This window comes from Sphaeroforma arctica, assembly GCF_001186125.1.
Source record: "Sphaeroforma arctica JP610 unplaced genomic scaffold supercont1.131, whole genome shotgun sequence".
NCBI classification, from domain to species: Eukaryota; class Ichthyosporea; order Ichthyophonida; genus Sphaeroforma; species Sphaeroforma arctica.
In genome coordinates, this window is record NW_014040427.1 from 41,661 (window position 1) to 57,503 (window position 15,843).

The 15,843-nt window shown below is 40.0% G+C and overlaps 1 protein-coding gene and 1 non-coding gene across 2 annotated transcripts; one reads left to right on the forward strand and one right to left on the reverse strand.

Moving 5' to 3' along the window:
- On the forward strand, positions 1-4,558 carry SARC_02807 (hypothetical protein). The gene is made up of 8 exons (XM_014303414.1): positions 1-242; positions 981-1,124; positions 1,584-1,706; positions 2,061-2,182; positions 2,466-2,630; positions 3,104-3,234; positions 3,545-3,611; positions 3,884-4,558. The coding sequence occupies exons 1-8, from the start codon at positions 195-197 to the stop codon at positions 4,074-4,076; spliced, it is 993 nt and encodes a 330-aa protein (XP_014158889.1). The 5' UTR covers positions 1-194; the 3' UTR covers positions 4,077-4,558.
- Positions 4,559-14,001: 9,443 nt separating this feature from the next.
- Positions 14,002-14,084, reverse strand: SARC_30050. Its single transcript has one exon. It is a non-coding gene; the product is annotated as a tRNA-Leu (tRNA).
- Positions 14,085-15,843: the final 1,759 nt, after the last annotated feature.

Genomic DNA, 15,843 nt, shown 5'->3' on the forward strand with positions numbered 1-15,843 from the left:
AATAAATACAAAATTATATATATACAGCTATATCCTCACAGTCGTAGCTATTCTGCAGTGTCGTAGACAGAGCTTTCGCTAACCGCTAGAGCGCTATTATATCTCTTTGAAGGTTGTATAGATTATCTTTCTGGTAATTGTCAGGTCTATACAAAACACAAACGCAGACAATAACAAAGGTATATCGGTCAAAAATGGAGGACCGGATCAAGCAGGAACTTCGCGGGAAGGCACCGTCTGAGGTTTGTTCAGTGTGTACTATCCAACGATCAAGTCCCAGTTATCATGAGCGATTATAATTGCTCTTCGTTCTAACTAAACGTGTACGTGTGTTAAGTCTATCATGAATTTACCGCCTGAATGTATAGTTGTTGCAGTGGATCATACCGTATTACAATTCCAATACTCCAGTTGTGCGCATTCGTTGTAATACCACCCGGTATATTGTAATCTGGCACCAATTCGTGAGTTATCAAATCAGAGGGGTAGAGAGTATAAGCCTGGCAACGAACACTTGTTGGGCCTAGCTTGGCACTTGCGTTAATTGAACTATTCATTTGCTGTCTTTAGTATACTCTCCTATATTCGTTTCTCCATGAGATGGTCCAGTATCAAGTTTGTTGCGTGAGCTTCTCTACTTGGAGAGTTATCCTTTGATCGCTTCCCTATGAGTATCCTTACTTTGAAGGTTGTTATTTGTGAGCTTCCCCACGAAGTGGACAGGTATCAAGTCAAATGCATCCAGTCAGTACAACTGTTGAATATCATTTTTAGGTCTGTTAAATCAAGTTTTTTGAGTATCAAATCTTAGGTGAGCACCCTTGCTAAGGCTTCTGCACATGCCGCAGTTTCAACGTTGTTTCAGTGCCGTATGTTTTAACAAGCTTATGCTGGAGCTTCGGCTGTCGGTGCCTATACATAGGTTTGTTGTTTCTTTCTCTGGATTAACTGTAAGTGTACCGTTTTACTTTGATATTCAGATCACAGAGCTAAATTTGGACGGCGTCCGAAGTAACGCGGTCTCGGGCTTGACGGATAAATTCTCGTCACTTAAATCACTGTCCTTAAATAGTTGCTACCTGACAAGTCTTGATGCGCTCCCTCATTTACCAGAACTTACGAAGGTGTGTACTTTTGTGAGTTTCATGGTTTTAACAAATTTGGTAATATTCTAAAGATCGAGGGATTATGCTTGTATCTATACCCCTCCGTTGCCATCAGCAGATGTACAGTTCATGAGCTTAAACGTGTTCGAATAAGCTACTTCATCCATCAAGCTTCACTTGTATGTTGATCGGTGTGCACAAAGCATATGCAGATATATACCCATATATGCAATACTGTGTGTGACAGCATGTGTGTGTGTGTGTGTGCGGTTGTGTGTAGAAGGGCATGTGCATCTATATTACTGGAATTGATGTATATGTATATATATATCGATCAAGAGGTTGAAGTAGACACATTTGTGAGGTTTGCTTTAGCGTGGGATGGGAATTCCCAGTAACGACTACGCTGTGTGTTTGCTATCAATGATCCCTATTCACACAAACCGTACCCAATACAATTGCATGATATAAACACAGCTCATACTCAGCGACAACCGGATATCTGGAGGCTTGGATGTGTTGGTAACAAATTGCCCGAAACTTGCGCGCTTACAACTCAGTGGGAACAGGATAAAGTCGATCGAGTCACTATTAGCATTGGTAAGAAAGTTTGATGCTGGGTGCGTTGAGCAATGTGTTTGCAGTGGAGTACTGATTCCTGTGGTATCTCCGAAGGCATATATTGTAGTTTGCATCTATGTTGCTGATTTCAATACTACAAACGAGTCGATACCATGCGTATTTGTGATTACATTGTATCGAAAGATAGACATCTTAGAATTAAGCATTGTAACAAAATGCCGAAATCACTTATATGCATGCATAAAGGTATTTGAATATCATATTATTTATTACTAGCGTGGCTGGTGCCTCTGCTCAGGACCTCATGATCGTTGGGCAAAATCAGATCTAACAGGCACGTTGTTTATCTTCCTTGCTGTTCTTGTTATGCAGAAGGAACACCCGAGCTTAAAAAGTCTGGACTTAGAAGGGAACGCCCTTGCGAATGAGGATGACTACAAAATTACTGTTTTCGGCTACTTACCGAATCTGGAATCATTAGACGGCTATGACGCGTAAGTTTGACGTGTTGGTAATATAGCGAGTGCGGGGATATGAGTCTAGATCAGGCAAGCGTATTGATAACGTATACTAGTAGTACTCTATTTACTGAAGGTTTGCGTTTTTACCATACATCCCTCGTATCGGGTGGTTGTTCTATATGTGTGTATCGTGCGAATTACATATGCGAAAGCTACATTGTAGCTCTCTTTTGCTGTATCCGCTTTATTTGTGGCTTTTTCTTCGTAGATTAATGGTAGAATATATATACGCTATTCAATGATTTGTCCATCTCAGGCAAGATAATGAGTGTGAAAATGATAGCGACGATGACGATGAAGGGGACGAGAACGATGAAGAAGAGGGCGGTGATGACGATGAAGATGATATCGAAGGTGATAACGACGACGACGACGACGAGAACGCCCAATACGATGAGAACGATGATGAAGACAATGAGGGGTATGCTTCAGTTTGTTTGTTTTTTGGGGGGGGCGGGTTATGGTCATTGTTTCCGGAGATTCTGGTCTCCTTCCCACGCATGTGTACTGTTCCTCGTGAACTCTGCAGATGCGAGTGTGTCTATAATTTCCTACATATCAATTCATGGAGCTCGATGCTACCGACATGTATCTACACATTTAGATTCCACCTTGCCAATGTATATACTTGCAGAAGTATGAATACAACCTACACAAAAGTATTGAGTAGTTCGTGCAGCAAACCTAATTGTTTTTATACGCGTTTGCGGAACATGGCACGGTGCATAGTGTGAAACATAACATTTGGAATCTCAATTGAGGAGCCGTGAGATCCCACCAGTGTTACAAGTAAGCCTCCACTAACCAGTTAGGATGTCTATGCATAATTTTATGGCTATTGGTATTATACTGTCATGTTCAGTACTTTGCTTCCTCCTTATTTCTGAATTACAGTGATGATCAAAGGCAAGCAACTGGTGAAAGGCCGGACGACAACGATGAAGATGATGAAGATGACGAGGATGAAGATGATGACGATGATGGAGACGAGGACGAAGGAGCACCCAAACCCAGTACTGAAGAAGGTATGTCAATTGAGTGTCGTTACGTATGATCTTGTAGGTTTAAAGTGTACTTTAGTGTGCGTATCAGCTTCAACACTAAAGTACCAAACAAGTGAACTCGTCTAGCACGACTTCAATGTACCGTTTGCAATATATAGTTCGGGGTTTTAGACTCATCCAACGCGGATTTTGGTGAAGACGCTTCTGCTTCCAGCGTTACCTCCTTCTGCTTGTATATCCTCACTGCTCGATACCAACTTCTGAACCCTCCAATGATCTTTTTGTGTATCCTTATTGGCTGACTCGGTGTTCGTTGTCATTTTGACAACAGTTCCCGAAGGCAGTGGCGATGATAATGACGACGACGATGGTGAGGATGACAATGACGACGAAAACGAGTATGTGTGACGAGATGTTCAGGATGTCGGCTACTTTTCTTAGATGTGCTGCCATGCATTCCCGATTCAAAATGAATAAGACCCGTGCTATATGGAAACTAAATTGAAAGTTGGATCTTTTGCAGTATTCCACTCGTCTGGTACACTGATCGATTAGCGACAGTATATCACGCCTGATGGTGAGGAGAGCTTGCAGTTCTTGACTGTAATAGTTTTTTTGAAATTGGTACTGCTCTGGATTCTGTTTCTCAGCCTTTTCCTATATATTTCAGGGGTGACGATGATGATGATGATGTTAACGACGATGATGTTAACGATGATGATGATGTTAACGATGATGATGATGTTAACGATGATGATGATGATGTTAACGATGATGATGATGATGTTAACGATGATGATGATGATGATGCCAGGGCAGATGATGATGACGGTCCTGATCCTAAGCGTCCTAGGCTGGATTAGTATAAGTAAGCATTCGATTATAAAAATACAAGCTTAGCTTGCACGACGAAGTCAGTATGGAACTTGAATTCGTGTCACCGAAGTCTACGCACTGGAACACCGCGTCAAAAATATACTAGGCCAACGATCATCCTGGCGACCATAGACCGGATTCTTTTGTGTCGCAATCGTCTGTCTGGCTGAACATCATGGAGAAATCAAGACATATACACCAGGACAAACAGGGCACTATGCTAACAAATGAAAGCACGAGGTAAACCTATGTTGGAATGAATTATCTGACATTTGATTCCTGCACAGATGATAGAACAGTATCCAATAAAGGAGCTAAGCAACTGTTATTTAGAATCGCTATTTCGTGGAGGCCATAGGTAGATGCTATTGTACACATAATTTTACAATACTGCGCTTCGGAATGCGGTTATTGTACTTTTGGGCTGCACATTTAGTGGCTTGATATTAAAATAAACCTTGATTTTAGCTATTGCATTATCTGTTCTGCAACGAGTAATGTTTTTAATTCTGAGTTAGCGTTCTGGCATTGAACACCCCTAGATGATTTACCATTCGGCATGGTGTGTATTGTATGCGCGAACGATGTTTTAGTTGATTGATCAGCAGGTTGTGATTTGCCGTATTTGGTTTCTAAAGTTTATTTACCTATTACGTTTCATAAGCTATTAAGCACTGCTGATTCAGAGCTTCCTTGCAAACCAAAAAAAGGTCACAGGTGCCTCTTGCACAACACCGGCAGGTTTGCAAAAGGTCATGTGGAAGTCCACTTCAATGTTTAGATAGCAATTTGGTCTGCCACAAGCAATTAGATTGCAGTATAACATGCTGTCCAGTCATCAATCTCACCAGCTTGCCGTTATCAAGAATCAAATAATCTAAGCTCATTTTCCACGGTTTTAAACTTGGTAAGGCTGAGGGTTTGCTCGTGTTTTTCTGAGACACACTGACTATCAATTAGATAATTAGTGCACTGAAGGACCGACAGCACGACAAAATCAGCCAAGTAGATTTACTAGATTCTATATGGCAGAAATTTCACTTTGTAAGTACAAAGGTTCTCAATGACGAAAAAAAGTCATTCAGCCTGTAAGTCAGAACATTCATCTAGTTCAAAATAAATCTAGAGGAATCGATGCGCAAAATGTCTTATGAACATTTTGCCAACTGTAACCCTCGCCTGCTTATCTTATTAGCCAAGTTCACTACAATATTGCCTCTTCTCGTTCTAGCACTTCATTCGTAATCAAGTATGGGAGTTCTTCTTTCATATACTGAGAATACAGAAGCATAACTAAGCGATTCGATGTAATCGAACCTAATAATATGACCTCTGTTCAAACCAGTCGGGATAGAACAGGTATAACCCATTTTTTCTGAGCTCTCTAGGCTGATTGCGTGTGGAGGAATTGCGAATAAATATATTTTATACTCAAGGCCTGGAATATACTTGCAAAATTTATTTTATACGTGTAGCCTGGGATATACTCACAAAGCATGCATTTTAAGATAGTGCGTACGCACCCATAACTTGGTTGTAGGAGTATGTTTCATGTACGCTATGTAGTATTATTACATCTATGCCCTACTCGCAGAGCAGACATAGATGTGTTGTAAGAGTATGCTTCAGGTACGTTTTATAATAATAGTACTTTGTTTGCTACTGTAACATCAATTGAACATAATAAGCCCCAAGTTTGATAGTGTACTATATATTAAGCTGAATAAAAATGTGTAATGTGAACAATGACAGCATGAATCTTATTCGAAAGAAATTGATATTGCCCATACTGGCTATAAACCAAAATAGGAAGTTGCAGGCAGCGGAAAAAAAAATCTAAAACGATGCGTTCAACGTGTGATCGCTCACCTATGAAGCCTGACAGTAGGGGCTGGTGAAAACAGTCTAACAATGAATGTTGTATCACATCGATCGCATTCTGCAAAAAGTACCTTCCAACTGCTGTGATAATACGAAATCTCCCTTGAGTTACAGACAACAAATTATAAAACATTGACAAACTATGTAGATTGAAATCGTCAAGATGACTCACCTTATAATTGCTGTCTACTTTATCGAATCTTTCGGGCTGAGTTAGTTGTATCGGTATAAAATTTCGAAACATAAGGGGTGTGTATGTGTATCATATGTAGTACCCGGACCACTTCCGTCGTCTCGACTTAAGAATAAACCCATTAACGAAGTTTAACATCACAGCTTTTATGTTTATATGAGCGAAATCAACATTCCAAGCAAAATGAAAATCATATCTGAATTCATATTCGAAATCATTTTGATACCAGCAACCGTCGATAACTACATTTGTGGACTCTCAGGATTGCGGTTTGATTTATTACGGTAAGAACGCAACTCCGACAATATAATTCATTAAAAAAAAAATTTTAAGAACTCGTTTAAAGTAAGTTGCGGTCAATCACAGAACCGCGATCGATGTCTCGGAATCTAATTCCTTGGTGGAATAGCTTGTAGCTCGGGTATACATATCATAAACTATGGAAACCATTCAATTGGTGTGCGATGATTCAAAAACTATAAGTTGAATCACTGTAACATTACTCTATGATGCACTATGCCTCGATAGCTGATAGCTGACTGTAGGCGTGTGTGTGTGTAACTTTGCACATTATTTAGCTATCAACAAATGTCAGCCAACATCATCTAAACGCACGCGCGTACGTGTTTACCTCCAAAAAACCTTACTAAGCGTTATACTATGAGAGGCAGATGCATTTAGTAGAATATAAGATTTGTAGCTTGGCCTTTACAGTCCTTATTTGACTTGACAGGCTCGATTTGAAGCAAGCGAGTAAAAATACACACTGCATATGAAGCACGCAAACCCCCCCCCATATGATATTGTGAGATTAAGGTATATTAATACAGCAAACCTACTTGTTAACAAATATAGTTGCAGATACAATGCAAATTCCATATTCAATCATTACAAGATGCACGTTCAATGTGTTACATCGCTTGCATTAGTTTCCATGAAGTCCATCCATGCAGCAATCACCACACATAACTACAATAATGTTTGACTTTGTCAGATAAGAGAAGTAACTTGCTCTCTTGCTATCTATATTAACTATGGTGCATACCATAATACATATGGCAAGATCAATCTGAGCAGTTGCCAGCAGAGACCGACACACACACACACACATTGAATTCCCCGGGTTATCACTTATAGCTCAACTAATTTCTAGTCCTTTAAATCATTCATCTATTCAGGGCAGAACTAAAACTTAGGGCTGTCTCCTGCCTGACCTTGAGAATCTCACAACATTGGACAATGCTGATAGACTCGTAGAAACTTCTATGGTTTAGTATTCAGGTCTCAAAGACTGGGTTGGTTGGGCAATTGAACATTCATGGACATCACTTTACGATTGTTGATAAGGAATTACCTTAAATGTACACGAGGAATCCTAAAAAGTGGAATTGTCACTAAACATATTTGATCAAAATTCCAGTACGTTTTTGTCAGAACAATTGACTGAATGTACGTTTAGTGACTTTTCCACATTGTCAATGTACCTTTAGAGACTTGTCCATTGTTTATAAGAGAACCCCAACTATAGAAGTGCACGATCAGCCGCGGGCAATACACACAATTCTGTTTTCACAATTAAAGTTCACTTTGTCTTTTATTCCCCGGTTTACAATATCACTGACAATAGTAATTCCAAGTAAAACCAGGAGACACATAAACAAAATGAAATCTCACGTGGCACGTGGGGACTTATCTGATACAATATGCTGGTCCCCACTCCACTGAGCAAATTTACATTCTATGTCGAAAGCACTATTCGATAACTACATAGAAAATTATACGAAGACTCAACCACGAGGTACACTTATCCGGATCAGACGCTTCACCAAACATGCTGTAGACCAACTTGTTATATTGATTGCCAGGATAGGCTATCATGTGTCTATATCAAGTGATTTACAGTTTCAAATTATTGGAGATGAAGTCATATAGCGGCATTTACAATTTACATGATGCGCCTGTCACGATTAGTTATCAGGATCAGTTACTTCACCAAACATCCTATAGATCAACTTACTGATCGCCAGGGTAGGTTATCATGTGTTTACACCGAGTGATATATAATTACAAGCTATTGGGGATGAAGTCATATAGCGGCTTTTATAATCTACATTATGCGCATGTGATGATTCATAGGTTGTATTCTTACTCACTATGTACACACCATGCCGACCAAAATCTGGAAGAAAATAACCAACGGTAAACCTGTGACTATGGCTAAAGTGATCGCTCTCTACACACGAGTGGCTCGTGATGACACTACTTTTTCATTTTTACTGTTTTCAATCACTACGGTAGCCCTCGCTGAGAGAAATATACAACCATGATTATATTATATTTCGAACACCTGGAAGGAAATAACCAACGGTAACCTGTGACTATGGCTAAAGTGATCTCTCTCTACACATGAATGGCTCGTGATTACATTACTCTTTTTGTTTTTGCTGTTTATAATCACTACAGTGGCCCTTGCTGAAAGAAATATACAACCATAATTATATTATATTTCAAGCACATCCCCGAATTCGTGAAACTTGTTTTGCTGCTTTTAGTCACTTTGCTGCTTTTAGTCACTTTGCTGCTTTTAGTCACTTTGCTGCTTTTTGTCACTACGGTAACCATCGCTGATAGAAATATGCAACAATAATTATAGTCCATTAGAACCCTTCGCCGAATTCGTGAAACGATCACGAAGGTGACATATAGGGGGAGAGGACGAACATGGCAACATTGTCTCGCCCATCCGCGCCTATATTAGCAAGCAACAACTGAGAGCAGATGTTTCATAACCTTCTGTCAAACAGAAAATTAAAGCATTGCCAACATCCAGTCCTACCTGTACTGACTACCAAGCGACCATTTGTTTGTGCAAACGGCTTGCGTGTACTGTATTTTGTACTTCATCGAAGACTGTTTTCAATGGATGAACCTCTTTTTGTTTTTGCTGTTTTTAATCACTACGGTGGCACTTGCTGAAAGAACTATACAACCATAATTATATTATATTTCAAGCACACCCCCGAATTCGTGAAACTTGTTTTGCTGCTTTTAGTCACTACGGTAGCCATCGCTGATAGAAATATGCAACAATAATTATAGTCCATTAGAACCCTTCGCCGAATTCGTGAAACGATCACGAAGGTGACATATAGGGGGAGAGGACGAACATGGCAACATTGTCTCGCCCATCCGCGCCTATATTAGCAAGCAACAACTGAGAGCAGATGTTTCATAGCCTTCTGTCAAACAGAAAATTAAAGCATTGCCAACATCCAGTCCTACCTGTACTGACTACCAAGCGACCATTTGTTTGTGTAAACGGCTTGCATGTACTGTATTTTGTACTTCATCGAAGACTGTTTTCAATGGATGAACTATGAGAAAATAATATGAACTTCCATTTCATAAGCGTGACGGAATATGTACCTATACCTTGCGGAAATATTCTTGAAAATTCTCTGCTTTGCTTAATTTTGTTCACTTGGTCTTTGTACATAACTGATTATATTGATATGGTACAACTTACAACAAATGGCACGGTCAAACCTATTTTGTGGAAACGAACTTGTATTTGAAAGGTATTAAACTCATGTTCTTCGGCCAACCTATTTTTCTTCTTCTGCGTTAATAGAATTGAGTTTTACATGCTCCGCCATCAGCGGTGGAAGATCAATGCAATCTGAAAGTCCATGTAAATTTGGAAAATTTAGCACGCCTGGTTTTGCCACAACCCAGGGCTAGGAGTGGTAAAGCGCTATTGCTGTCGCTGATCCGCTATGACCTGTACGAGCTCTTCTACTCGGTAGCACACTGTTAAACACTGTATCGTGCGGCAAAGTTCATCCACGACAATATCAGCAGGCAGTCTAAATTTGTTACCGGTTCCCGCATGAGAAGGCGCATCACTATTGTATGAAGTACCTAAGTCTCTTTAAATAACTAGACAGAGATGATATTGAAATATGGTAACTCACAGGCTGGTTTTATGCTAGCATGCGCGTGAACACACCATGGTTATCATTGAAAAATTTTTACGGAGCACAAATGCCAACTTTCTTGCAAATAAAATAGCACAATAAAGTGTTCCAGTTTTAACGGATAAAACTGTAACTCGATCTAGTGTTTATAACTACATTTAGCAGTGTTAAAGTGTCTCCTTGAATGTCGGCTTTAAAGTCGGCGTGTGCAGGGCCTAACCAAAAGCTTAACATGTCTTCATTGATGTAGTAGAATATACCTTTTATAACAACTTATGATAGTAGATCGAACTAATTATAATTGTTCACTCATTTAGAGACTATTTTTCTAATTCCGGTCATACCTTTAGCACTCACTTCATTTATTAAAAACGAAATGTATGTTTTTCTACCCAGCGATTATGCTCACTTTATCCTAACCCATGAAAGTCCATGCTACGAACGAGACCATATGATAGAGTATACATGTCGATGCCACTATGACACACGCGATATCATTGTGATACTACACAGTATCTAAAATCGGCATCAGTTCCCGCGAAAATAGATACTACTGTCTGGGTTTCAATGCTTGTGGTGAATTACAACACGTGCTGAGATTACAAACCAACAGTAAGTGGATGTAAGTACTTATAAAGTGGGCTTATATCACTCCCATATGATAACTATAGTTGATTAATGTTGTATTTAATCCAAACTCAGTTCCGAGAGATTGCTTCCCTAGAGTTCAGACTAGCGGCGCCAATGCACTTCAGGAACTTTTATTCTTCTGCCGACATATTATCAAATACTTTCATCGAGGGAAACACACAGGACGCAGTTTCAAACGATTTTAACTTGACCATGCAATAATTAGCTAGCATGATAATTTTCATGGTTGGAGCGATTGGGCCATCGACCTATCTACGAGGTGTCCGTATACTACGATTACAATATACAAATTGATTATCAGTTCAGTTAATTATCATACAAATGCATTTGCCATCTCTAGTGAGGGTGCTTAATTCATGCTACCCCATTTGATCCCTTCAGTTGATTAACATATATGTGTATTTCTTATTCTCGAGCAAGGATACTTGATTCATGGCACCTCTTATAGTTGACCTCGGAACGAGGACCCGAGGTGAGGAATACACTATGCACATTCGGTAACTGACATATACACTGTAATATTTGTATAGACACGGGTTTGACTGCTTATGTAGTTGCTTAGAAAATATAGCGAATGAGATCACATATATGGATGGGATGATGTATACCATTGTCGCTCACATAATGTACACATATTCGATCCAAGTTCAGCTCGTGAGGGAATACATACCCAGTACTTAGATCAGTGAACAGTCTCACGTACAAATAGCAATATTTCATCAATCTAGCTGGACAGACGACGAGATTATAAAGAAATTCCTTTTCCGGATCACATGCTTTCGAGGTAAAAGTGAATAGTTCTGACAGTGTCGTGATACAGATTATATTTGCTTAGCATCGTCAAAGGTGAATTCATCTCCTGGGGGTATACAGTCAAGCATCTCTACGCTGAAGAAACATATGAGTTATTCTCCTCGGCTTGATGACCCGATGTTGATTTTTTAATCGTAGACATAATTTGTTGCATGTCGCGAGCACTATCTCACTCTTGTATTCCCCGTAATGTAAAGCAAACCGTTCGATGCTTGATTGTACTTCGAATATTGCCTTCACATTTTGTGTCTATCGCCGGATGCTAATGAAGGCGGAAAGTGGTGTTGATAGCCACAGATATGCAAAGTAAACAGTCAGTCTTATTAAAATTTAAAACAATCCTTGATACAACCATGTATAATAGTAATAATGATACTGAGAACTGATGGAAAAAGTGACAAACTCTTTCTTTGCCAAAGTACGGGCAGGACGAGCACTTCTTGCTGGTATACTAGCTCGGGTTCGAGTGGGTACGAAATACCATATTTTATCGGCCGGTGCATGTACGAATTTACGGTATACATTCCTTGCCCTATTCCACCACAGCAAAAACATAGAATCTACCATAAGTTTTCTGTAGTCGATTCGGCAATGCGCCCATCTTCCACAATCTGAAGGAGTGAATGAAGTATTCAGAGCAAATCATTTATGTACACTGGATAGAGTTACAACTACAGCCTGAGAAATGAGTGCTACTACTTGTTACTACAGTAGATAGACGCTTTTACATAGTAAGCGGAAAACTACTTCATTTTCGAGAAGCCCAATTTCAGAGCAACGAACAGTCTCATTCGCATGATAATCGAGAAGCGAGGGTTAAACACTCGGTAATGAGCAGAGCAATAACCTTTAGAGTTTGTTTGCCTGTATGACGTGATGGAAGCGCTTTGATTTGTCACCCGCAATCTGATGCGGTGCAAACATAGGAGAGTTTTGTGGTTGTGTGCATCTAATATGAATTGGAGATAAATACTTACGAGTATTCGTCATAAATGCTTTTAGCATGTAGCACAGGATATTCTCTCGAACCTGGATGTTTCTAACAGGTAACACTAGATGTCTAAATGCAAACCGATTCAAGTACATTGTTCATTTGACATAATAACTGAATAGAATCAGATAGGAGAGCTTCATAATAGTCTGACAAACTGATCCGGTGCAAATACAACTAAATATTTCACTGCGGCAATGCAGCATTTAGAAACCGCTCGTATATGACATAAGGTGACTTGCTAGTGAAATTTGTCATGCACTAACATTGATGACAAGTAAGTTGGTGGCCATAGAGCTTCTTAAACATATATATTCAGTTTAAACATTAGACAAGTACGAATGATATGTAATCCCAAAAGTGGACCAATGCACCGAAAAGTTTGTATCGGGTACCAAGGTAAACATTTCGCAGCTTCTTGGGTATTAAGCCCATGTTTGGAGCAAAAGAGCAGTGTAATATGTTTTGAAGGTAAACCCAATGCACATACCTTGTATCTACTAGTGTTTTATAGGCCGCTTACTCTGGAAATATACGATAGTAGTTATCATATTGTCAGTATAGGATATAACCCCAAAATTACTCATCTTAGACGCAGCGAGCACTTTACTCGGGATTTTATCCCATTTCTGGAAGTAATAAACACAAAGCACATGCTTAACCTCTACTGGTATACAGGCCGGATTTTATTGGAAACAGCTAATAGTAGATATCTGAACTCGAGTGTCAAGCCTGTGTTAAGAAACAAGTGAACATTGTTGTACTAATTCGAAAGGGTATGCTTGGCCAATGCTATATAGTAGGTCGAATATATGGAAAACATCTGGTAGTAGATACTTAACGGAAGTATAGGATAATACCCTATTATCATCCATCCTATATCCAGATAGCACTTAGCTCAGGCATTGTGTTCATCCTGAGAAGAAAGTAGACGTCTCAGTATGTTGAAAGGAATCATTACTTGGGGAATAGCTGATAGTAAATATCTTACCAACAGTATAGGTTACCACTCAAGTATACTCTATCATAGACGCACATATTTAGAACTTTGATCTGGTACGAAGCAGCCTATTAAAGCCTATTATTGATAAAAATGAAGTTGGTGTGGTTGTGCGATTTTCGTGTCTGTTCAATGGGGCCATTGTTTTGTGACAATCAGACATATATATTGTCTACCCTGAACTATCCCAGAGGTATATATTGTACCCTGGATGTGCCGTACGTACTTTGTGTCCAATTCTTATCACAAAATTATGTGAAGTAAGATACGACCATGAGAAACAATATCTTAATTTCGTTTATCTCAGCTATGAAACGTCCCGGTGTGAGAGAAGCACCATGTGTTTCATTTCGGAAAAAAAATATGAAATGAAAAATGAGAAAATAGTTAAAAATGAGAAAATAGTTGACTGGTGCAGGAATCGAACCTACGCCGACATATGTCGATGGCAACTTGAGTGCCACGCCTTAACCGCTCGGCCAACCAGCTCATGTAATTCAAATGTCATTACACTATATTATCTACCACAATCAAAATCCAATCCTTCACGAAGTGTATCTACTCATCAGCTTATATTTAAGCTGGTTGGTCTCCCATCATTTCCCACAGGCACCTTATCACGAGCGTGTAAATGATCTTAGATCGGCCGCATTCGCGCTGCTACCAGTGACAGGCTTGTGAGGGGTTGAGGGAATCTCTTGCAAGATTATTGTGTATGGTAGCTGACGACTGGCAATAAGAGCAAACGTGTATACACTGGTAGCTTAATTTGTAAGTACTCGTTCCTACCTTCAGTAAGTTGTCCGGGGGTTACTATCACGGGGTTGCGTGTCTCGTATTAATTAGGATTTACGCGGAGTTCTTATACGCTGGTGCGCAACCTTCGAGTGTCTGAAACAAGATCATTGAACGAATGAGTATGACAACTGTGATTAAAACCGCATATTGCACTGTGTTTTCGTGTATAGCAAAAGACGGTGGGATGGTTATAAGACACATAGTGTTGTATATGAGACTCGTTAGTCAAAATTTTATTCCGCACAAAGTATGACCCTCACGCACTAATTTCATTTTAAGCATTGATCACATATCGCTTAGATGAAACCAAATAATCATGCTTCGTAAGCCATTGTGCCGCTTTTGGTCAATTCAGCGTCTCAGTGCTTATATCCGAGGATAAGTACCTTCACTTCATATAAGATCTAGACAGATTTTTTAGATACTTCGGTCGCTATACAACGACTATAGGACGCCCTGACCCTGACAGCCCACTTATTAGAATCTTGGCTGAGGCATTATTCGCCCTCTTAATGGCTGTTGCATTTTTTAAAGCTCTCAGCTGTACCCTTTTGACAGACCATCCGAAGAAAGCAGACACGGATATTGCATCCCCTGCTGATTTCCGACCGATAATCTTAACTCAGATTGTTCGACGCATTTTTGAGATGTGCTTCCTACAGCTAATAGCAAATCACCCCGGATCAACCACACATGCAACTCAAGCTGGATTCAAAAGAATCTTGGCTGAGGCATTATTCGCCCTCTTAATGGCTGTTTCATTTTTTAAAGCTCTCAGCTGTACCCTTTTGACAGACCATCCGAAGAAAGCAGACACGGATATTGCATCCCCTGCTGATTTCCGACCGATAATCTTAACTTAGATTGTTCGACGCATTTTTGAGATGTGCTTCCTACAGTTAATAGCAAATCACCCCGGATCAACCACACATGCAACTCAAGCTGGATTCAAATCTCATACTCGTGCCCTTGTCGCGATGAAATTTGAGACACAATCTAAGGACGCCTGGAATGATGTGTGTATTGACATCACCAAAGCATGCGATAAAGTGGTCCTTCCGCGCATGTGGATGCTGTTGCGTCATGGCAGAATGCCAGAGTACTGAATAAGTTATCTTCGTGCATTGTTCGAGAATGTTTCCACACGGGTGACGTATCGTGGGAAGCTTTCACTTATATTCCATAGAACGAAAGGTTTACTTCAAGGTTCGATTGTCCGCCCACAGCTTTTTATCATCTATATAGACTCTCTGGCTACTACGCTTGCGCAATTTCGGCCGGAACTCCACCGTTCTGACACACGCATCCAGGCTCCGCAGTTTGTTCGGCAACAACACTTCCTGAACGCGATTGATGATTGGGGTCGCCAATCCTGTCTCAAACTGAGTATGCTGCATGCGGTCCCACCTGTCCACATCGAAGGACATCTCATCACGCCAACGCTAGTAGG

Bases quoted from the DNA above. Each gene is read 5' to 3' on its own strand.
- SARC_02807 (XM_014303414.1), top strand. From the start codon at position 195: ATGGAGGACCGGATCAAGCAGGAACTTCGCGGGAAGGCACCGTCTGAG. The intron at 1,707-2,060 runs GTAAGAAAGTTT...CTTGTTATGCAG, and splicing joins TCGAGTCACTATTAGCATTG to AAGGAACACCCGAGCTTAAA. The intron at 2,631-3,103 runs GTATGCTTCAGT...TCTGAATTACAG, and splicing joins GATGATGAAGACAATGAGGG to TGATGATCAAAGGCAAGCAA.